The 24739-nt window shown below is 44.1% G+C and overlaps 1 protein-coding gene across 2 annotated transcripts in view; it reads left to right on the top strand.

Moving 5' to 3' along the window:
• Positions 1–21273, top strand: part of LOC117552810 (nuclear receptor coactivator 2-like) — a 28878-nt gene extending 7605 nt beyond the window's left edge. The window contains exons 3-9 of one of the 2 annotated variants that reach the window (XM_034226455.1): positions 987–1090; positions 11650–11827; positions 14326–14514; positions 17440–17541; positions 17885–18025; positions 19024–19171; positions 19622–21269. In XM_034226455.1, coding sequence (XP_034082346.1) covers positions 987–1090; positions 11650–11827; positions 14326–14514; positions 17440–17541; positions 17885–18025; positions 19024–19171; positions 19622–20933 — 2174 coding nt within the window. In that variant the 3' untranslated portion in view covers positions 20934–21269. Of the gene's footprint in view, positions 1–986; positions 1091–5339; positions 5885–11649; positions 11828–14325; positions 14515–17439; positions 17542–17884; positions 18026–19023; positions 19172–19621 lie in introns of those variants that run through there. The other variant, XM_034226456.1, reaches the window with a different exon arrangement.
• The last annotated feature ends 3466 nt before the right edge of the window (positions 21274–24739 follow it).

Raw genomic sequence — 24739 nt, 5'->3', positions numbered from 1 at the left:
GGTTTTTATAACCTGAGGGCTTGAAGATGCTTAAAATGTCACCCAATACTTCTGAAAAGGAGGATTTCCACAAGTTTAAACGCCTTTAAAAACACCTTCACGTCCTGCTCGCTATAGACACACTCAGAAATCTGTGTGTGTGTGTGTATGTGTGTGTGTGTGGTCACACGACGGGGAGTTACGAGACACCGCTGAGGAGCTTTTCTAAATAAATGCATGGTTGGAAAATCAGACTCTCAAAGACTGGTCAGTTTAAATCCCTCCGACAAAATCAGATCAAATGCAGAAACGTCTTATATAATGCATTTAAAATCACTAGTAGGGTCTTAATTCAATACGATACCTTTTTAAGTCTGATGTTCGTCTTGCATCGCTCCATTTCAACGAGGACACGCATAGTAAGACAAGAAACACACATTTCAATACAAGCAGACATTATTTGAGGGTGTTAAAATGTCTTAAATCAATCTCTTAAAAGTAGGATTTTAGGAGAGAAAGGAGACTCTTAAAGGCAGAACAAGTAATATTATATTTAATGTATTCCTTTATTTAATGCTTTGTTTACTTCAAGTGGAAAAAGCTTCTTGTATATATCCTTTAATTGTTTTTCCAAATGTGAAAAATACATCAAAAATAGTCAATTAAAATAAGAAAATGAGCTTTTTAGTTAATATTTCTGACCTCCACCTCTCCCACTTGACCACATGTTAACCACTTGTCGCTGATTGGTTGATTACACACTGTCAGAGCTTTTTTGCCCATGACGATGCAATGACTCATGCTCAACAACCTTTACTCTGCTTCTTGGTTTTGAGCAACATGTTTTTATAGGAAAAAGGACAAAGTATCCTTGCTCCAAGTCTTCTCTCCTCTTTCGGAGTATGTGGGTCAGCTTCCTCCCCTCTCTCTGTCTGACCTGCTTGTTTTGTTCCCTCTCACTGAGAAGGTATTTAAAGTATGTCATGTTTGTCACTTCCTGTGTGCAGAGAAAGCTGCAGCAGCCAATGAGGAGGAGGTTCAGAAGGCCGACGTTTCCTCGACGGGGCAGAGCGTCATCGACAAAGATGCCCTGGGACCAATGATGCTGGAGGTGGGTTTCTCCCTTTGTTATTCATACATATATACCGTATTGACCAGAGGTGGGACCAAGTCATTGTTTTGCAAGTCCGAGTCAAGTCTCAAGTCTTTGCGCTCAAGTCCGAGTCAAGTCTCAAGTCTTTGCGCTCAAGTCCAAGTCAAGTCTTAAGTCAGGTTGGGCAAGTTCAAGTCAAGTCCTAAACTTTGACAAAACGAGTCTTAAACAAGTCATTATGTGTTTTTCACCAAATGTAATGACATCGATCAACAGAATAATACTTAATAATCAAACAGCTCTTAATTAGTCTCATTAATAATTTAATAATCCATTTTCTCTCCGCTGGTAAAGTAACGTGTGTTTTTCTAATTTAAGAGGGATCAGTAAGGTGAGGCTACCGTGACGGTTTGATTCAGAAGGAGTTTAATGGATAAGATCCCTGATGTTGAGGTGACCAGAATGTTTATTTCCACTGTGTACAACATGTTGTAAGGGACCCACAATCTATCTGTATGCAAGGGATAATGTGCAGCGAGGCGTCTCTATAAAGAACACCTGCATCTAGATCCCTCTGCAGGTGGTACTTTAACTATATTTTGATGCTAATACTTTTGTACTTTTACTTGTAACATTTTGAATGCAGGACTTTTTATTGTACAGGGTTCCTGCAGGTTTCGCCAACTCAAATTTAAGACCTTTTAACACCTTTTTAAGACCACTTTGAATAGAATTTAAGACCTATTTCACGGCAATAAAGTATGAAGGAAAATGTATATAAAGAAGAAATACGTCCCATAATCACTTACAAAGTAAATGTATTCATGTTCAACATAAGAACAGTGACTGAACACAACAGCGTAACAGTACAGAACTGTGTTAGACAAAAAGTGTGTATGTGTGCTTGAGTGTGTGTGTGTGCGTGTGTGTGTGTGTGTGTTAGGGCTGTGCAATTAATCATATTTTAATCGCAATTACGATTTTGGCCTGCCACAATTACGAAAACAACATAATTGGAAAAAACGATTATTTTGCTTTGCTAGGTTTGCTAGGCACCACAACATATTTGATCTATTTCATTTTAGTCTAATTTGTTTTTATTTATCATATTTATATATGTTTAGTAGCTTGTGGAAGTGCGCTCTAAAATATTTGTTGATCTTGTTTATTGGTATTTATTATTTTGATATTATTTATTTAATTAATTTTTGTATTAGTTTTTCAGTTGAATTATACGTTCAGGGTAATCAACAGTTAAAAAGATACTGTTCAAATTATTATTTGTTTTAAAGTTCAATAAATGGATGTTTTCAAAGTCAATGAATAATCATATTTAATAATCGTGATATTAATTATTGACCAACATAATCTTGATTATTGCCATAATCGAGGTGTGTGTGTGTGTGTGTGTGTGTGTGTGTGTGTGTGTGTGTGTGTGTGTGTGTGTGTGTGTGTGTGTGTGTGTGTGTGTGTGTGTGTGTGTGTGTGTGTGTGTGTGTGTGTGTGTGTGTGTGTGTGTGTGTGTGTGTGTGTGTGTGTGTGTGTGTGTGTGTGTGTGTGTGTGTGTGTGTGTGTGTGTGTGTGTGTGTGTGTGTGGCTATATTCAGAGCTCTGCTGCCTTGGCTACACTATTTCATCATTGCTGTTGTATGATTGGTGTTTAGCTGCGGTATTTAGCGTCTACAGCACCTCCGCTTTTAGGGTTGACATAGACCCAAACGTTACCCGGAGGTCCCCCGGTGTTGTTGCGGGAGCTGCTGCATTAGCTAACGCTACATTAGCTAACGCTGCACTAGCTAACGCTACATTAGCTAACGCTACATTAGCTAACGCTGCACTAGCTAACGCTGCACTAGCTAACGCTGCATTAGCTAACGCTGCACTAGCTAACGCTGCATTAGCACTAGCTAACGCTACATTAGCAAAACAAACACTAATTTATTTGGCAAAAGGTGCAGCGGGCTTCAAACACGTTCCCTCCACTGGTTTCAACCAAGCACTAAATTAGATGTTTTCCAACCAAATACGGTTGAACTTACACTTCCCCATATTTATTTGTAAGTAGATTCGAAGATAGGCTACATGAGCTGAAGCTTGGTTGCTAGGTTACTAGCTGGGTGTTCTCCAATAAGGGGCCGGGGGAAACAAGTTAGTGATTACTGGTTCCATGTTGATTTAATTCAATACAAATTGTTGGGGGGAACTGAAAGGCTATTACCGCACTGGTTACTTTGCAGCCCGGACATTTCCCCCAATATACATTTAGACGCTATCGCAACACAGAAGTACCTTTCAAATCCGATAATTTTTAAGACCTTCTGAATCATATTTAAGACCTTTTTAAGGCCTTCAATTCTGATTATCAAATGTAAGACTTTTTAAGACTTGTTAAGACCCCGCGGGAACCCTGATTGTAACTTTTTTTAATTGTCTGAACTTCTCCCACCTCTGACAATAAATCCTGAGTGGTTACCAAAAACAAACCCTGCTCTGAAGATTATTTTCATTTTACAGATCCTGCACTCAGCTTTGCTTTCTCCAATATCATTGAAAAGCAGCCAGATGCTGCTAATTTTTTCGGTTTTCGCTCATTTCTTGACTTTTTCCGACGCGCTTGCATTTAAATCCAGCTCCCCATCGCTCTGTGCAGCTGGCCTGTACCACTACACATGCTGTGCCCCCCACCCTTCTTTCACATAATGGTATGATCCTAGTGTGTCCTCGCATATGATTGGCCGCATGGTGGCCCAGCTAAATAAAGACCCGCCCCTGCCTGCAAGGATTCTCAGCAAGAGTAGGAGCGGCTGAAGATTCTGCTCTCCCCGACGGGAGTCTGCTCTTCTAGCGGCAGCTCGCGATCGGCGTGTTGGAGACCTCTGAATTAAAGTAGCAATCACCTCAAGTCAGAAGGCTCAAGTCCAAGTCAAGTCCCGAGTCATTGGTGTTCAAGTCCAAGTCGAGGCGCAAGTCTTTTGTGATGTTGTCAAGTCGAGTCTCAAGTCATAAAATGTGTGACTCGAGTCTGACTCGAGTCCAAGTCATCTGACTCGAGTCCAAGTCATCTGACTCGAGTCCACACCTCTGGTATTGACCCAAATGAATTCATGGAGAAAACAACCAGAACATTCATTTAAAATGACGATCATTTTTTGTTGATTCCAAAAGATAATTTGTATATATTTATTCTCAACTTTTCAAAAAGAGGGGTCGTCTTATATTCGGGTCAATACGGTACACACACACACACACACACACACACACACAGAGATATCAACATATAAGATAGGACTTATTATCTATTATACTATTTATCTCGAAGGAAACTGTTGTGCCAGAGTTACAAAAATACTGTGTGTGTGTGTGTGTCAGCGTGGCCTGGTTGCAGCTGAAGTATCTACGTCTAACGGGACCGAGAGCAACAGCCTGAGAATGAATCAGTCCATTGAGTCTCTCTCTCTCCCCCCCCCCCTCTCTCTCTCTCTCCACATCTTCTCTTCATTCGCCTCCAGATCTGTCCTGTCATGGAATATTTATAGCTCTCCTGGTCCAGCGTCACTGAATCCACACACTAACTGGCGGCTAAATATAGCCCCTCGCAGCCAGCATGCTTTCCCATCTGTCAGCAGCCCCCAAAAAACATCGTCCGCCAGGAAACTCGCCCGATTCGCTGCCGTTTTCATGCACAAACATTAACGTGCTGCTGTTTTAACCCTCGGGGGGGAAGGCCTGTTTTTGGGGCTGGATTCAAGGAGTCTATGGTCATGTGTACATAGCTACAGTGTAGATATGAGGTCACAGGCTCCTCCAGCAGAGCAACACAATACAATAGTTAAAATAGTAAATACAAAAAAAATAGAAGAGAAATACAAAATTAAAACATTATTTACATATAAGGAGCGGAAACTTACAGCTGTCTGACAACTTTGAAAAGTTCATTGATTAATCAATTAATAGTTTGGTCATATGTTCAGAGACCTTTTTCTTCCACTGAATGAAAAAGAAAATAAATACACTTGAATATACAAGCAGTGAGAAATGTATATTTGCCATTTTATTGTCACTAAAATTACCCCAAACAGACTTTTTCTATCTTGTTCCTGTGTAAACAAACCACACATGTCTGGATGTTGTGATTTGTTACAATACTAGTGTTGATATGATGCCAGAGTTTCATTATTATATACAAAACAACACATTAGTGATGACTAAAGCATGAATTAACTTATCAAAGGACTAACTGACCAATACAGCTAAGAAGAGATCAATAAAGTAGTATCTTATCTGTCTCGGTCAGTTAGTCCTTTGATAAGTTAATTGATTAATGAATGAATAGTTTGGTCATATGTTGAGACCTTATTCTTCCACTGAATGACCAGAATGTTTCTATATTTACAACACAAGACCAATGTTAGTTTAGTTTGACGTGCATGAGATTTAACAAGCAGGTAGACGCATATATTGGCCATTTTATTGTCACTAAAATTACCCCAAACAGACTTTTTCTATCTTTTTAATTCATGCACAAACCACTCATCTCTTCTTACTACTTACCAAAGTTGTGTGCATTGCAAAAAACCCACACAGCATTTAGAGAGCACTTAATTATAATCCTATTTACTGATTACCGATGGCACCAATTGAGGTAAATACAGATGTGTTGCAGATAAATCAATGCTTCCCTATAAAGAACTACATAAATGCATGTGATTCAAACCTGTTTCTAGATGTTATTCCAGCAGGAAGAGCAGCAGCAGTCTCTTATCTCAACACTTCACAGATTTACAGCCGACAGAATCCCTTTTAACGATCTAGGTGATTAGATGGCCTAATTGCCACCATCCTGTGTGTAATGGCCGACCTGAGGCTGTATTTTTTCAATTAACTCTTCCTCCTCCTCCTCCTCCTCCTCCTCCTCCTCCTCCTCCTCCTCCTCACACACTGATAGATGGACACCCCCCACCTCCATGTGCTGCCACCTTCAGAATCAGAATACTTGAGTTAAAAAGTGAAATGTGGTTTTTATGAAAATTGCTAAATTTTAAAATGACAACAATTGAAAGGTATCAATGTGCAATATATAAAAAAAGTAAACAAAGATATTTATATTAAAAAAGGAGTTCAAATAAAAATATTTAAAGGGAAATTACATGAAAAATAAATATAAATATTTATACAATATATTAAGTTAAAGATCCAATTAGTGATACATTAAAATAGAATAGATACAAAATATGTATATAAATGTACGATTTTTAAGGTAAGAATGTGCCATTAAATAAAGACATGTATATATAAATAGGGAGTTAAAATGATTTATACAAGCATGAAAAGATCAAAAAAAAGTATGTATTAAAATCTAAACATGTTAGGAAGTCAAATGTCCAATAAAAAAACTACACTATATAACATACATATGTGCAAAAAGGTTAGTAGTGCATGTGCACGTTAAATAATCTACACGCAACTAATGCCCAAGTGTTACCACTAAATACAGGGTTCCCGCGGGGTCTTAAAAAGTCTTACATTTGATAATCTGAATTTAAGGCTTTAAAACTTTACAAATAAATATGGGGAAGTTTTAAGTTCAACCGTATTTGGTTGGAAATCATCCATTTCGTGCTTGGTTGAAACCAGTGGAGGGGAACGTGTTTGAAGCCCGCTGCACCTTTTGCAAACAAAATTAGCGTTAGTGCAGCGTTAGCTAATGCTAGTGCAGCGTTAGCTAATGCTAGTGCAGCGTTAGCTAATGCTAGTGCAGCGTTAGCTAATGCTAGTGCAGCGTTAGCTAATGCTAGTGCAGCGTTAGCTAATGCTAGTGCAGCGTTAGCTAATGCTAGTGCAGCGTTTGCTAGTGCAGCGTTTGCTAGTGCAGCGTTAGCTAATGCTAGCGCAGCGTTAGCTAATGCAGCGTTAGCTAATGCTAGTGCAGCGTTAGCTAATGCTAGTGCAGCGTTAGCTAATGCTAGTGCAGCGTTAGCTAATGCTAGTGCAGCGTTAGCTAATGCAGCGTTAGCTAATGCAGCGTTAGCTAATGCAGCGTTAGCTAGTGCAGCGTTAGCTAATGCTAGTGCAGCGTTAGCTAATGCTAGTGCAGCTAATGCTAGTGCAGCGTTAGCTAATGCTAGTGCAGCGTTAGCTAATGCAGCGTTAGCTAATGCTAGTGCAGCGTTAGCTAATGCTAGTGCAGCGTTAGCTAATGCTAGTGCAGCGTTAGCTAATGCTAATGCAGCGTTAGCTAATGCAGCGTTAGCTAATGCAGCGTTAGCTAATGCTAGTGCAGCGTTAGCTAATGCAGCGTTAGCTAATGCTAGTGCAGCGTTAGCTAATGCTAGTGCAGCGTTAGCTAATGCTAGTGCAGCGTAGCTAATGCTAGTGCAGCTAATGGCCTAGAAAACTGCAGCGTTAGCTAATGCAGCGTTAGCTAATGCAGCGTTAGCTAATGCTAGTGCAGCGTTAGCTAATGCAGCGTTAGCTAATGCTAGTGCAGCGTTAGCTAATGCAGCGTTAGCTAATGCTAGTGCAGCGTTAGCTAATGCAGCGTTAGCTAATGCAGCGTTAGCTAATGCAGCGTTAGCTAATGCTAGTGCAGCGTTAGCTAGTGCAGCGTTAGCTAATGCTAGTGCAGCGTTAGCTAATGCTAGTGCAGCTAATGCTAGTGCAGCGTTAGCTAATGCAGCGTTAGCTAATGCAGCGTTAGCTAATGCTAGTGCAGCGTTAGCTAATGCAGCGTTAGCTAATGCTAGTGCAGCGTTAGCTAATGCAGCGTTAGCTAATGCTAGTGCAGCGTTAGCTAATGCTAGTGCAGCGTTAGCTAATGCAGCGTTAGCTAATGCTAGTGCAGCGTTAGCTAATGCTAGTGCAGCGTTAGCTAATGCTAGTGCAGCGTTAGCTAATGCTAGTGCAGCGTTAGCTAATGCTAGTGCAGCGTTATGCTAGTGCAGCGTTAGCTAATGCTAGTGCAGCGTTAGCTAATGCTAGTGCAGCGTTAGCTAATGCTAGTGCAGCGTTAATGCGGCGTTAGCTAGTGCAGCGTTAGCTCCCGGAGCAGCACCCGCAACAACATCGGGGGACCTCCGGGCGACGTTTGGGTCTACGTCAACCCTAAAAGCGGAGGTGCTGTGGACGCTCAATACCGTAGATACACGCACACACACACACACACACACACACATTACATTACATTGCATTTAGCTGACGCTTTTGTCCAAAGCGACTTACAATAAGTACATTCGACCAGGAAGACACAACCTTGAAGAAAACAGAATCATATAAGTATATCAGGTTTCATAGAGCCAAACATTTCAAGTGCTACTCAACTGGCTTTAGATACTCCAGGTCCTTTATTAGTATAAAAGTGCTTTGTTTAATAGTTCTAACGCTCGAAGTGGAGTCGAAAGAGATGAGTTTTCAGTCTGCGCCGGAAGATGTGCAAGGTATCTGCCGTCCTGATGTCAATGGGGAGCTCATTCCACCATCTTGGAGCCAGGATAGCAAACCCACGTGTTTTCGCCGATGGGAACTTGGGTCCCCCTCGCAGCGAGGGCGCAACGAGTCGTTTGGCTGATGCAGAGCGTAGTGCACGCGCTGGGGTGTACGGTTTAACCATGTCCTGGATGTAGGAAGGGCCAGATCCATTCGCAGCACGGTAAGCAAGTACCAGTGTCTTGAAGTGGATTCTAGCAGTTACCGGAAGCCAGTGAAGCGAGCGGAGGAGCGGAGTGGTGTGGGAACATTTAGGAAGGTTGAAGACCAGACGAGCCGCTGCATTCTGGATGAGCTGCAGAGGTCGGATGGCACATGCAGGTAGACCAGCCAGGAGGGAGTTGCAGTAGTCTAGGCGTGAGATGACGAGAGCCTGGACCAGAACCTGAGTCGCTTTCTGAGTCAGCTGGGGACGTATCTTCCTGATGTTGTAAAGCGTGTATCTGCAGCAGCGGGTTGTAGCAGCGATGTTTGCAGTGAAGGACAGGTTGTTATCTAGGGTCACACCCAGATTCCTTGCAGTCTGAGTCGGGGAAACAACTGAGGTGCCGATGTTGATTGTCAGGTCAAGAGTTGGACAATCTTTTCCCGGGAGGAAGAGCAGCTCAGTCTTGTCAAGGTTGAGTTTGAGGTGGTGAGCAGACATCCACTGAGAGATGTCAGCTAGACAAGCAGAGATGCGTGCGACGACCTGGGTCTCTGAGCGGGGAAAGGACAGAATTAATTGGGTGTCGTTAGCGTAGCAGTGGTAAGAAAAACCATGCGGGCTAATGACTGATCCGAGCGAGTTTGTGTACAAGGAGAAGAGGAGGGGACCAAGAACAGAGCCCTGAGGGACCCCCGTAGTTAATTGACAAGGGTCGGACTCAGACCCTCTCCAAGTCACCCTGTAGGTACGGTCTTTCAGGTATGAGGTGAGGAGGGAAAGTGCAGAGCCAGAAACTCCAAGTTTTTGGAGAGTGCGAAGGAGGATCTGATGATTCACCGTGTCGAATGCAGCAGACAGGTCCAACAGGATGATGACAGAGGAGAGGGATGCAGTTTTGGCAGTGTGCAGTTCCTCCGTGACAGCAATGAGAGCAGTTTCTGTGGAGTGACCTGCCTTGAAACCAGACTGGTGCGGATCCAGAAGGTTGTTCTGATGGAGATAGCAGGAGAGTTGTTTAAAGACAGCGCGTTCAAGTGTTTTAGACAGGAACGGGAGGAGAGAGACAGGCCTGTAGTTTATAAACATCAGACGGGTTGAGAGTGGGTTTCTTTAGGAGAGGGTTTACTCTTGCCTCCTTGAGACTGTTTGGAAAGTGACCAGAAGTTAGAGAAGTGTTGATGAAATGGGTGAGAAACGGTAGAATATCAGGAGCGATAGTCTGAAGGAGGTTTGAAGGGATAGGGTCCAGAGGACAGGTGGTAGGGCGGGCAGAGGTAATGAGGGTAAGAACCTCACTTGGAGAGAGAGGGGAAAAGGAGGTCAGTGTGTTGGTGGAAGGAAGGTCTGGTGACCCAGCGGTGAGTAAAGGTGAGTCAGAAAAAGAAGAGCGAATATCATTAACCTTTTTTTCAAAGTGGGTAACAAAGTCGCTTGACAGAAGTGAGGAGGGGGGAGGAGCTTTTGGAGGGTCCAAGAGGGTGGAGAAGATGGAAAATAGTTTCATACATACACACACACACACAGAGACACACGCGCACACTTTTTGTCTGACACGCTAACACAGTTCTGTGTGCTGTTATGTTCAGTCATCGTTCTTATGTTGAACGTGAATACATTTACTTTGTAAGTAATTATGGGACGTATTTCTTCTTTCATAGCAATTTTCCTTCATACTTTCTTGCCGTGAAATAGGTCTTAAATTCTATTCAAAGTGGTCTTAAAAAGTATTATTTGAGTTGGCGAAACCTGCAGGAAATATAACAACCTAATAATAATTAAACCTGTGGATAACCAACACTTCTGCTTCCTCTCAGAAGATAACCAGGAGACACGCACGCGCGCGCACACACACACACACACACACACACACACACACACACACACACACACACACACCTACCTTCATTTCCTCATTAATAACTGGAATCGTGGCTATTTGAAGAGCCCTGGAAATCCTTTTTAATGAAGTAAAAAATGAGGTTGTGGTGCTAAACGAGTTATTATTATCCCGGGTTTTACAGGAAGTTCCTGCAGGGTTTTTAGAAGAGCTGTAAAATTACCAATAATAGAGTGGAAATTAAAATAATGTTTTATCTTCTGGTTTAATCGATTCATCGTTTTGTGTATAACATGTCATAGAATTGTGATAAAGCCCATCAAGTGTTTCTGAAAGTCTAAGGAAATGTCTTTGAAACCAAAAATAATCACTCTTTATGATATAAAACAGACACAAAGCAGCTCAAAATAGCATTTTCTGACATGTTTTAATTAAATATTACCTTAAGCATCTATTAATTATTAAAATATTAGATTTTTTTTGTGTCAATTGATTTATTAACCACTGCAGCTCTAATGCATATCATGGATGGCTTTTAAAAACCACTTGTTCACTAAGAAATATAACCATTACAAAATATATGTTTACAAGATATGCAACTCTTAAAAAGAAACCATACAGAAAACAGAAGATGTAGAAAAAGGAGGTGATTACTTACACACACATCTGCAGTTAATTTGAATATTGGCTTTCAACAAAGCTCAGGAAATGGTTTTTATGAAGGGAAAACTATCATAGCAGGACGAGGCTTACTTTTCGTACTTTTTTCTCAATTTTTCTGTCAAAATAAGCTTTCTGATAACTGCTTATAAGAAAAACCATCTTAAGGCCACATTTCAAAGAATTAATAAACTACTGATGAGCTGATAACCAGTTCTATCACCAAAAGAGAAAGGTTGCTTGGTCTAATTACCAAAATATTGTAATTTCCTGTTTGTTCGACTGTTATTACTCCTGCAGGATTGTCCCTCACGATGTCAATGATGCCTCTGTTACGAAACATCCCTTCTGTTATTAACAGTTCATGAACATTGTATAAGATAAAAACTAAATAATATTTTGGTGTTGAAAGTCCACTAATGAAGCCTCTCCTGTCTCTCTTCCCCTCAGGCCCTGGATGGCTTCTTCTTCGTGGTGAACATGGAGGGGAACATCGTGTTCGTGTCTGAGAACGTGACGCAGTATCTGCGCTACAACCAGGAGGAGCTGATGAACACCAGCGTGTACAGCGTGCTGCACGTCGGAGACCACGCCGAGTTCATCAAGAACCTGCTGCCCAAATCCCTCGGTCAGAAACACTGCTTTGTTATCATTTAACCCTTTAGGTCAGGGGGGTCAAACTCTATTTCATCGCGGGCCACATTCGCATCAAGGTTGCACTCAAAGGGCCGGTTGTAACTATATAAATATATAATATATATATATAAAATAATGTATTATATTTAGGGCTGTCAAGTTACACGTTAATAACGCAAAAAAAAATTAACGGCACTAATTATTTTAACGCGATTAACGCATGTGTATGTTTTGTCCTCGGCCGACCCGTAGTTTCAGAGCGCATCGAGTTTAAAATACCATCTACAAGCTGATGCTGACAGCCCCGCTCCTGCCGCCCGCTTGTGGCAGACCACACTTCCACGCTCACCGGCAGGCACCGACTGGCTGTTGGGAGGACCGGGAGGGTGTGTGTATGTGTGGCCCGAGCGAGAGAGAGACCTTACGTGCATTGTTGTTGTTAGCATCTGGTGCTAGCTAGCTGCGCTAATGGATAGAAGGAGCTGCTTAAATGAAAACAGAGGAGCGACATTTCGCCACAACTGCGCCGAGCACTTGACTTTATGCAGGAAGCCAGACAGTGGGACATTGTACGAGAAGTCAGCACACTCAGCACGGATAGTGCAACATGATTGCAGCGTCCAGGCAGCTCCGGTTCGAGCATATGCCTTGAGTTGCACATAGCTCCAACGATCCATCTCACACACACACACACACACACACACACACACACCATTTTTTATTGTATTAGGTTCCAGGTTGAATTGAGGCGAATATTTGTAATGTTCAGAAGTTGTTGTGTTTAATATTCATCAGAATATTTGTCATTGTTCAAATGATAATTAGCATAAAGCATATTTGTCCACTCATGTGTTGATAAGAGTATTAAAAACTTGAAAAATATTCCTCTAAGGTACATTTAAAACAGATCAAAAATGTGCGATTAATTTGCGATTAATCGCGATTAAATATTTTAATCGACTGACAGCCCTAATTATATTACATTTTTGCCTCTGAATTGGATTATTATCGGATAGGATCATAACTTAGTAATTAACTACGTCTGAAAGCAGAAGTCCAGGTCAAATAAATGCAAGTCTCTTCAGTGCATGTCACAAAACGAGATGCATTGTGGGACATGTAGTTTATGGGCAACCTGCTTCTGTAAAGTGGCCTGTAACCGTATAATAAACGTATTATATTCTTTGCTAGCTCTTGCGGGGCCACATAAAATGAAGTTGCGGGCCGGATTTGGCCCCCGGGCCTTGAGTTTGAGACCCCTGCTTTAAGGTGTTCCCTCCGTCAGTCTGTGTCTCCACGTCTCTTTCTGACACCTTCATCTCTTCCTTAGACTCAATTAATGGGACGTACGTTTGATTTAAACTCTGAAACGTGACGTCTTCCTGACTCTTTCCTTTTCCTGCCTTCTGTCCTCTACACACACCTCTCGTCTTCACACCCTCACCTCTTCGTTAGACTCACTAATCCTGACGTACGATTGATTAAATTACTGAAACGTGACGTAGAGGATGTGGTGAACCTGTGTCTCCATCTTCCTCGCTCTAGTCCTCTACACACATCTCTCTTCTTCTCACATTAACCAATTTGTTTGATAAAAACACTTCATCTTCCCTTCCTCTACCTCCTTTCCTCGTCCTCTTATCTCCTCTCCCCTCCCTCGTCTCCTTTCCTCTCCCAATTATCTTCTCTTCTTTCCTCTGCTCTCCTCTACTTTCTCAATCCTCTCTCCCATCCTCCTCTCAGCTTGTCCTCTTCCCTTCTTCTACCTCCTTCCCTCGTCTCCTCATCCTCATCTCCTCTCCTCTTCCCTTCCTCCCCCCTTCCTCTGTATTGAGGTCTGCTTGCTCTCCATCTGCCTCTCTGCTCCTCCTGAACGATCATCACAGTGTCCCAGATTCTGCACAATATCAATGCTCTGAATCGTGTGTGTGTGTGTGTGTGTGTGTGTGTGTGTGTGTGTGTGTGTGTGTGTGTGTGTGTGTGTGTGTGTGTGTGTGTGTGTGTGTGTGTGTGTGTGTGTGTGTGTGTGTGTGTGTGTGTGTGTGTGTGTGTGTGTGTGTGTGTGTGTGTGTGTGTGTGTGTGTGTGTGTGTGTGTGTGTGTGTGTGTGTGTGTGTTGTGTGTGTGTGTGTGTGTGTGTGTGTGTGTGTGTGTGTGTGTGTGTGTGTGTGTGTGTGTGTGTGTGTGTGTGTGTGTGTGTGTGTGTGTGTGTGTGTGTGTGTGTGTGTGTGTGTGTGGTGTTTTAGAGGACATGCATGTGGAGTCCTGTCTGTGATGCTCATTACGTCTGAACTCTACCCGGCAACAGCTCTTCCTCTTCCTCACACTCCTTCCTCTTCCTCACACAATGTTGTGTTTAAATCTCTTTTACGCATGAATCTGTTATTCCTTTCTGTTGTCTTCTTGTTAAGTGTTAATGATGAAGTAAACAATGTGCTTCATAAATCAACGTGCCTGAGCTTCTCATATGAAATGTTCCTTCCTCCTGCAGTGAACGGCGTCCCGTGGTCCAGCGAGGGTCCCAGGAGGAACAGCCACACCTTTAACTGCCGGATGTTGGTGAATCCTCACAGTGAGAACACGGAGGAATCGCAGGAGCACGAGCCTCAGACGCAGAAATACGAAACCATGCAGTGCTTCGCTGTGTCCGAGCCCAAGTCCATCAAAGAGGAGGGAGACGGTACGAAGATATGATGAAACTCTGTGAATTGCATCCATTCACATCATATGTATAGTAATCATGGTGTTTAACACTTGATAACCTAGAGGGGTGAAGAGATGTTGTATTGCTGTCTTTTCCCCTGAATGCAGCATCTCCCTGGTCCAATAGGATTCCTCCAAATAATGTCAACATTTATGATACACGTTTAGTTCAGCAGGATAATCTCCACATATTAACACCACTTTATGATTTCTGAGGTAAAAAACTACATTTAGTCTATAAAGGAACTACAGCCCGGTCACATGACTTCACGTCCCCACCGCTAAGCTAAAGGAGGCTAATGTTGGGCTATAAAGGAACTACAGCCCGGTCACATGACTTCACGTCACCACCGCTAAGCTAAAGGCGGCTAATGTTGGGCTATAAAGGAACTACAGCACGGTCACATGACTTCACGTCACCACCGCTAAGCTAAAGGCGGCTAATGTTGGGCTATAAAGGAACTACAGCACGGTCACATGACTTCACGTCCCCACCGCTAAGCTAAAGGTGGCTAATGTTGGGCTATAAAGGAACTACAGCCCGGTCACATGACTTCACGTCACCACCGCTAAGCTAAAGGCGGCTAATGTTGGGCTATAAAGGAACTACAGCACGGTCACATGACTTCACGTCACCACCGCTAAGCTAAAGGCGGCTAATGTTGGGCTATAAAGGAACTACAGCACGGTCACATGACTTCACGTCACCACCGCTAAGCTAAAGGCGGCTAATGTTGGGCTATAAAGGAACTACAGCACGGTCACATGACTTCACGTCACCACCGCTAAGCTAAAGGCGGCTAATGTTGGGCTATAAAGGAACTACAGCACGGTCACATGACTTCACGTCACCACCGCTAAGCTAAAGGCGGCTAATGTTGGGCTATAAAGGAACTACAGCACGGTCACATGACTTCACGTCACCACCGCTAAGCTAAAGGCGGCTAATGTTGGGCTATAAATGAACTACAGCACGGTCACATGACTTCACGTCACCACCACTAAGCTAAAGGCGGCTAATGTTGGGCTATAAAGGAACTACAGCACGGTCACATGACTTCACGTCACTACCACTAAGCTAAAGGCGGCTAATGTTGGGCTATAAAGGAACTACAGCACGGTCACATGACTTCACGTCTCCACCGCTAAGCTAAAGGCGGCTAATGTTGGGCTATAAAGGAACTACAGCACGGTCACATGACTTCACGTCACCACCACTAAGCTAAAGGCGGCTAATGTTGGGCTATAAAGGAACTACAGCACGGTCACATGACTTCACGTCTCCACCGCTAAGCTAAAGGCGGCTAATGTTGGGCTATAAAGGAACTACAGCACGGTCACATGACTTCACGTCACCACCACTAAGCTAAAGGCGGCTAATGTTGGGCTATAAAGGAACTACAGCACGGTCACATGACTTCACGTCACCACCGCTAAGCTAAAGGAGGCTAATGTTGGGCTATAAAGGAACTACAGCACGGTCACATGACTTCACGTCACCACCGCTAAGCTAAAGGCGGCTAATGTTGGGCTATAAAGGAACTACAGCACGGTCACATGACTTCACGTCACCACCGCTAAGCTAAAGGAGGCTAATGTTGGGCTATAAAGGAACTACAGCACGGTCACATGACTTCACGTCACCACCGCTAAGCTAAAGGTGGCTAATGTTGGGCTGTAACGGCCCGTCCACACAGCGGCGTGCGTTGAAGCTTCCAACGCTTCTGCCCATTCACTTTGAATGGGGTGACGTCACTTTTAGCCGAACTGCATTTTGGGAAGCGACGTGGAGCGTTGCTGGCGTTGCTCGCTTCAAAAGTTGAGCAATGTTCAACTTTTGACGCCTCGACGGAGGCGTCAGCCAATCGAATCATATGCCAGTACAAGCGCTAGCCAATCAAACCGCGTGCTTGTGTGTCAGGGGCGGGAGATTTATGTGATTGGTTGTTGGTCGAGTGTCAGACACGCCCGCCGGCAAGCTTCAACGCACGCCGCTGTGTGGACGGGCCGTTAAGGAACTACAGCTGTGCAAAAAAACGCGATTTTATGATAAAAAATAATACTTTTCTTTTGAAGTAGCTCTACTTCAGTGAAAATGTAAATGTTTCTCTCAGAGGCTCAACCTGTCTTTCCTCTCTCTGGCTTCCTCTGAGCACCAGCTGCCTGCCAGCCGTACTCTGGCAGAAACACTGACTAGGACACGGGCCAGGGTTGTGAGAGAGTGTGTGTTTGTGTGTGTGGGTGTGGGGTAAGCCAGGATCAGTGGTTCCAGTGCAGGAATTTGTCCAGCCGTAGACGGGAAGGAGGGAAAGCAGATCTAAAGGCCGGACCACCCAAGAGACTGTGTTTACGAGTCAAAAGTGTGTGTGTGTGTGTGTGTGTGTGTGTGTGTGTGTGTGTGTGTGTGTGTGTGTGTGTGTGTGTGTGTGTGTGTGTGTGTGTGTGTGGTGTGTGTGTGTGTGTGTGTGTGTGTGTGTGTGTGTGTGTGTGTGTGTGTGTGTGTGTGTGTGTGTGTGTGTGTGTGTGTGTGTGTGTGTGTGTGTGTAAAAGTTAGATGGCAGACTTTTTCGGGGTCACCCAGTCCTGCCCATGATGTCATCTGTGTGTGTGAGAGAGATGTTACTGTCACGATTGAGCGATGGCTGTCTTTAATGTCGGGCCAGGGGAAGTGTCATCAGTGTGAGATGACACTGCAGGTGAGTTGAGGCAGGTCAACACACACACACACCTTCAAAGGTCACTCTCCATCATCTCCCTCGCTGCTCCTCTTCATGAAGGAAGTGGAGCTCTGATCCCTGTGCTCATTAATAACTGTATTAATTACGCTGCATGGGAATAACATGCGTTTAATTTTCTTTCTCACTCTCTTCCTCTTCCTCCCCCCTCCTCTTCCTCCTCTCAGATTTCCAGTCCTGTCTGATCTGTGTGGCTCGCCGAGTGCCGATGAAAGAGAGACTCGTGCTGCCGACTCACGAGAGTTTCACCACGCGCCAAGACCTGCAAGGTACACACACACACACACAACCACACACACACACACACACACACACACACACACACACACACACACACACACACACACACACACACAACCACACACACACATAGGAAAACACACACTAACTCACATAAAAGCACCATCCAGTAACAATTAGTGAATCATGCGTAAGAAGGGGAAGAAGTACTTAGATAATTTACTTGTGTGTGTCACTAAGGCAACGAAAGTTTATTTATATAGCTCCTTTCAACACAAGGCAATTCAAAGTGCTTTACAAACATGAAAGATATTAAGAAAATGGCATTTAAAAACATTAAAAAGCAAAGATAACGCCCCGTGTGTGTTCCAGGTAAGATCACGTCTCTGGACACCAGTCTGCTGCGGGCCTCCATGAAGCCGGGCTGGGAGGATCTGGTGCGGCGATGCATTCAGAGATTCCACCTGCAGAACGACGGGGAGATGTCCTTCGCCAAGAGGCACCAGCAGGAAGGTAACAATCACTCATCTCTAGGATGTCACAGCGACTCCGTTAGTGTAAACCAGTGCTTCTCAAAGTGTGGTCCGCGGACCACTGGTGGTCCGTGAGCGCCCCCTAGTGGTCCGCGGACCACTGGTGGTCCGTGAGTGCCCCCTAGTGGTCCGTGAGTATATTGGTAAAATTTCACATTTGAAATAAATTCATTAATTTAAGTTTTCCGCACTCTCGCGGGAATATCTCCGCAATGGAGCGAGCTTAAGTCTCACTTTCAATTGCATGATATAGCCCAGATCAACACCTTCATCACACATGTTGCCACTTGTTTGTACCATTTTCAGGCGATTTGTAATCTGTTCTAGAAAACCGATGTGTTTTTGGAGTTAGGTGGTCCGCGAGTGTTTTTTTTATTGGTTAAGTGGTCCTTGGTATGAAAAAGTTTGAGAAACACTGGTGTAAACAATGGCTTATAAATAATATTATCTGTACTTTAGGCAACATGTATATCTCAATATCATCATATCCTTTCTAATAATGTACAACAAAACCATTGAAATAAACCCTTTAATGCAATTAAACAAGGCTCCTTCCTAAAGGACCCTTTTTGGTAGTTTTAGGACATGGAAATGTTTTTGTGACTTAAGACGTTAAAGCAGATTAACGTGTGTTTGTATACGATTACGGAGTTTGAAAAAGTCATACTAACCGATATTGAACAGATTTTTCTTGCAAAATGTGCAATTTTCAACTCAAATCGGAGCCTAAACTACAAAATAGGCATAATTATCTACAAACGCATGAATCATTCTCAGTCAAAACAGTTTTCTATGTGCATCTCCTTACTTAATCACTCTGGAATAAGGACAGTGTTGGAAATGATGGCGTGAATGCAACGTTTATTCATGCTGAACTTGCACAAATAAACACTTTTACACTCAAATCAGAGCCTAAACAATACAGAATAGGGTGAAGTTTGAGTATACACATGTAAAAACTGTTTTGTGTGTCCTCAGTGCTGCGCCACGGCCAGGCCTTCAGTCCGATCTACCGCTTCTCTCTCTCTGACGGCACCATCGTGTCGGCGCACACTAAGAGCAAACTGGTGCGCTCTCCGGCCACCAACGAGCCGCAGCTCTACATGTCGCTGCACATCCTGCAGAGGTATGGCATGCATTCACCTGTGGCATTGTGGGGGAAATCTGCAGCTGGAAGGAGGAGACATGCTGCATCCTGTCCACACCCTAGAGCACGGGGAGGTTATATGTGTGGATGCTATTAGTCTCAGGGAAAAGGGTATCATCAAATGGTGTACATGGTATTTCACTCACATCAGAGCTATAAGGGTCAGTTCATTGGGAACTCTTCAAATCAACACCTTCTGTTTTGATCATTGGTTTAAATTTCAATGAAAAAAACCTCAGATTCCAGCTTTTTAAACGTGAATATTATCTGGTTACTTTACTTTTCTACGTTGGACATTGTGTCTTTCGTATGAGTTGTGTGTCCCCTGCCGGACAAAACACTTCAGATTCAGCTTTTTAATTGTGAATATTGATATTATATATGAACGGTTACTTAACTTTTCTACGTTTGATATTGCGTCCCCTTCAGGGAGCAGACGGTGTGTGGGATGGGTCAGGACATCGGTCAGACCCCAGGAATGGCCCCCAAACCCATGAACTCCTCCACGCCCTCCATGACCCCCCCGACCCCCGGCAGCCTGCCTGGTTCTGGGCCTCAGGGCCAGGAGACCACCATCAGCAGCAACAGCAGCACGCCTTTCTCCTCTCTTGGCCCTCGAGAGCCTCCTGCCATGGGGGGCCACATGCAGAGCTATCGTTTCGGGTGCCCCCCTCCTCACAATCACACTGGAGGCATGCAGCCACCTCAACAAGGGGCTAATTGGAGGATGAACAGTCCGTCTAGAGCGAGTCCGAGCCCAGCAGGAGGGCCACATCCTCCTCAACAGAACTCTATGTTGTCCCCGAGGCATCGAAACAGTCCTGGGGGGTCTGGGAGCCCTCGAGTAGCGGGTATTCACTCCCCCTCACCTGTAGGCATGTGTGGGGGCCCCCCAGGTAGCAGCGGCAATGCTAACAGCTACACTAGCAGCTCTCTTTCTGCACTTCAGGCCCTTAGTGAGTGTCATGGGGTGGGGCACGGGGCCCCTCACACTCTGGAATCTCCAGACAGAAAGATGGGTTCTCCAGTGGGGGTCTCACAGGGAGGGGGCTCTCATCTGATGTCCAAACTGGGAGGAGAGTCATACGGATCGAATATGGAGGGTCAGGAGACGAATATGGAGCCTAAAGAGGAGCGAGAAGGGGCCCCTGATGACTCCCTGAACCGTCTTCACGACAACAAAGGCCACACTAAGCTTCTACAGCTTCTCACGACTAAACCGGAGCCCCTGGAGACCCCTTTGTCCCCGGGGGGAGAGGGAAAAGAGGGCCGCGGGGGCCAAAACGCAGCGAACACTCACGCCTCTTCGCTAAAAGAGAAACACAAGATCCTGCACCAGCTCCTGCAGAACAGCACGTCCCCTGTGGACCTGGCCAAACTCACAGCAGAGGCAACGGGCAAAGAGCCGGGTCAGGAGCAGAACCAGGGGGCTGGGGGTCAGGGGTCAGGGCCCGATATGGGTCTGAAACAAGAGCCTCTGAGCCCCAAGAAGAAGGACAACGCCCTGCTGAGATACCTGCTGGACAAGGACGACACCGCAGGGAAGGAGAAGATGAAGCTGGAGGCGGGGGAGGTGAAGCTGGAGGGAGGGAAGCATCCGACGGTGAAGACGGAGAAACAAGACGCTGGATACGACCGCGCCGAGCAGGTGAGAGCAAAACAACAACAAACAAAAACATCCTCAGGTGTGACGCACTTTCCCTTAGTTGCTTCTCCACCACAGGCTACTGTCATAAGTTAAGGGTTGAAAAAACCTCTGATCTAGGTGCAACATTTCTTTCAGTTCCTGGGGTATGATCTAGATATCTTCAGGGTGCTGATGATGCCATTTTTACAACAGGCCACTGTCGAAAGTCAACGGTTGCAAAGGCGGAGAAAATGCCTCAAAAAAACGTGATCTATTATATATTAAGATCACATTAAGCCATCATTTGATTTGTATTCAGTGTATTTCTATTTCCAATACATTGTTTATTTGGGCGACTGTGGCTGCGAGGGAGTGCGGTCGTCTTTCAACCAGAAGGTTGTGGGTTCGCTCCCAGCCCGTGCAGCCAACATGTCGAGGCGAGATACTTAACCCTGAGTTGCTCCGGATGGCCAACGGTGTGTGAATGTTAGTTCCTAGAGTAAGGTACAATGCTCTGTGTGAATGACATGTAGTATGGAAAGCGCTTTGAGGGGTCTTGAAGACTGGATCTAAGTACAGTCCATTTACCATTTGATAGGCAGTAAAAAAAAAAAGCCACGAATAAAATTGAACTAGTTGCAAAAAGAAAAGTATATATGTTTTTATAAATGTGTTTACAATATCAAGCCAGTATCACATCAAGCCATCATTCGATTGGTGTTCAGTGTATTTCCCTATCCAATACGTTGCTTATTTTATATGCATAGACATCATCTTTATGCACCTCAAACTAGTGTTTAAGGTTCATTTTGTAAAAGCCTTATTTTAATAGACACATGTTTCGTCCCAAATATTTATTTTAAATACCTAAAATAACTCCAGTCAGAGAGCTGTATCGGAACGTGGTCAAAAACGGGAAATCATTTTTTTAGATTGTTTGTCAATAATACAGACAGATGTAGGAATATCATCATCATTTTCTCCACTGTACTAGTCTAGTAAGGTCTGTTTAATGTGGTCAGGTCTAGATATCCTCAGGGTCTCAGTGCATATGAGAGAGGGTCTCCTTTTTGTTTACTTCTTCATCCCCTCTGAAACGCTGCCCTCAAAACTCATTCAGTAACCTCCTTCTCTTCGTGGCTAAACTTTCCTCCTGTGCTGCTCCACTTCCTCTTCGATGATCTGGGTTAGGCAGCAGATGTTGGTGCTGCAGAGGTCACACACACACACACACACACACACACACACACACACTAGCCCATTTACTTGTGTGTATTGTCAAACACCGTATTAAGGCCGTGCAATTGATTTACTAGTTCCTATACCTCGCTATAATACTGACAGTTGTAACTTATCCTCAAAATGTCATCTTGTAAATACAAAAAACTCAAAGAAACTCCCCCTTCTTCTTACGCCTGGCCCTAATAGGGTTTAATATGTATAAAATAAATGGCCTTCTTACACAAGATCTCCATGAGGATGTGTGACACACTTGATATGAAGCTCAAGAGTAAGTGGCAGTAACACTGTGTTTCTTATTCGCGTGTATCCTGGCAGCAGGAGCTGGAGGGAAGCGATCCACTGGCTTCAAACAGCTGTGACATTTGGACGGTTTCCCCGTGGAGATCCAGACATTTGATCCTGGCTGCGTTTGGCACCGGGCTCGGGTCAGAACTGGCGCTGAAAGAGAGGAGGAAGAGGGGGGGGGGGTTCAGCTCCGACGTCAACACACGATCTGAAAAACAGATATAAATACGACTTTCTCTCCTCCACATTTCTATAGAAACATTTCCCAGACATGCTCTCTGCGTCTGCATGTGTGTACAGTATGTGCTCGGTCACTTAGGTACACAAATAGAGGAGGAGGAGGAGGAAGAGGAGGAGGAAGAGGAGGAGGAGGAGGAGGAGGAAGAGGAGGTGATTGGGTGGATAATAAGAGCTGCTGAACAAAGGAGTAGATCCTCCCCCCAGGAGAGTAGAGAGAAAATGATGAGCCATATGCTGCTGCATGTCCTCTCTGCTGCCATGGAGATACAGAGGTGTGTGTGTGTGTGTGTGTGTGTGTGTGTGTGTGTGTGTGTGTGTGTGTGTGTGTGTGTGTGTGTGTGTGTGTGTGTGTGTGTGTGTGTGTGTGTGTGTGTGTGTGTGTGTGTGTGTGTGTGTGTGTGTGTGTGTGTGTGTGTGTGTGTGTGTGTGTGTGTGTGTGTGGTGTGTGTGTGTGTGTGTGTTGTGTGTGTGTGTGTGTTGTGTGTGTGTGTGTGTGTGTGTGTGTGTGGCTCTTATTGGCTAGCACTTTAACACATTGTACGTGATAGGCTAAGGGGCGGGACATCTCTAAGCTGGTTGACCAATCAGAGCAGCTCTGGTTTCAGACAGAGGGTGAAAAGAGGTGCTGCATTAGAGCTTGTTGAACATTAGAGCATGGAGACATCTCAAACTAAATCCAAGCAACAAAGAAGGAACTAAAATGACTTTCTAGTTGAAATCGTATAAAATGTCAGCATTTTGTTGAAAATGACCTTAATGATTCAGCGACTATGCGAAAAATAGATAATTTCTACTTTCTAAGTACTCGTGTTTTCAGCTTCTCTCCCGTCGTGTAATCCCACCTTCACATATTGCACAACCTCAGTATTGCATCCTCTAAAAGTTGCTTTATCAGCTGTTTTTCAGGCTAGATTTTCCCCCACTTGTTTCTGTTGACCTCACCGAGACGACTGCAGTTCTGCTTTTCCCGCCCTCACTCTCACTTCCTGTTTCATGGTCGATGCTCCTTCTTACCTTCAGTCTACAACGACATTTAGTTAATTAAATATACCAGATTTGAGTCGAGAACACCCGACCGTGAGAAAGTCGAAAGCTAGTTCTCTTTGCGTCACATTTTAGGTTTAATTAAGGAATATTTTGTTCTTATTCTCAAACATCCTGACAGGAGAGTTTCTCTTCATATCTTTAGCTTTTGATATTCCTTTTTTAACAAAACTCCACTCTCAATATCTATAATCCACAAAACAGGATTCTTTAATAGATATCAGAAGCATAATCACAATGAATTGTTCTCTTAACCTATCATGCTAAATGCACTTTTGTACGTCTTTTAATAATAATAATAAATTGTATTTTTATAGCGCTTTTCTCGAACCCAAAGACGCTTTACATTTGGGGAAGGGTAGACAAACAAGGACAGGCAATAAAACAACAACAACAGAAAAGCAGTCAGGAGGAAGTTGGTTAAGAGGGGGGGGGGGGCTTCCGGATATACAGAGTTGAAGAGGTGGGTTTTGAGGCAGGACTGGAACATGAACATGTGTCCCCGGTGAGTCAGGGAACTCAACCCTCTCTCTTTTCCGCCGAACCCAAATCTCTAAAATCGGGGCTGCAACGGATCTGATTATTAATTTGAATGTTTCTGACGTCAGAAAAGAGGAGCGCCGCCTATATGGGCAACTCTCCACCTATCAGGGGAATGAGAGACCGCTCGAAAGCGCTGGAGACGCTGTAGTACATATGCCAGGCCTGTAGGTGGCGCTGTAGTCTTTCACAAAAGCAGAAACAGGGCTGGAATAGAGCAAATAGAACGAAATGAGGCTAAAATGCAGGATCTGTTTGGTATTTTGAAAAAAACTTCACAGGCATGTTTTATAGGTATGGCCCTACAATGTCTGTTTCAAATATAGCATGATAGGTCCACTTTAAGTAAGAAACGCAATTAAAGGGACCCAGTATTTAGTGCGTCTACTGCGACACACTTCCATGCTTTAATGCACAAAAAGGATTTGAGCCTTTGCACACCTATAGAAGGAAAGGGAAAAGCACAACAGGGCCTCTTTAAGAAAGCGAAACCTCCCACACAGAAACAAAGAGGGCTTTAATAACATTACAGTTCAGCGTGAGCGTGTTCCCTCGCTGCAGAGAGGAGC

The sequence above is a fragment of the Gymnodraco acuticeps genome, unplaced genomic scaffold (assembly GCF_902827175.1).
Source record: "Gymnodraco acuticeps unplaced genomic scaffold, fGymAcu1.1, whole genome shotgun sequence".
In the NCBI taxonomy this organism is placed as follows: Eukaryota; Metazoa; Chordata; class Actinopteri; order Perciformes; family Bathydraconidae; genus Gymnodraco; species Gymnodraco acuticeps.
The sequence above is the reverse complement of the archived record's forward strand: the minus strand, read 5'-3'. Positions and strand labels throughout refer to the sequence as shown.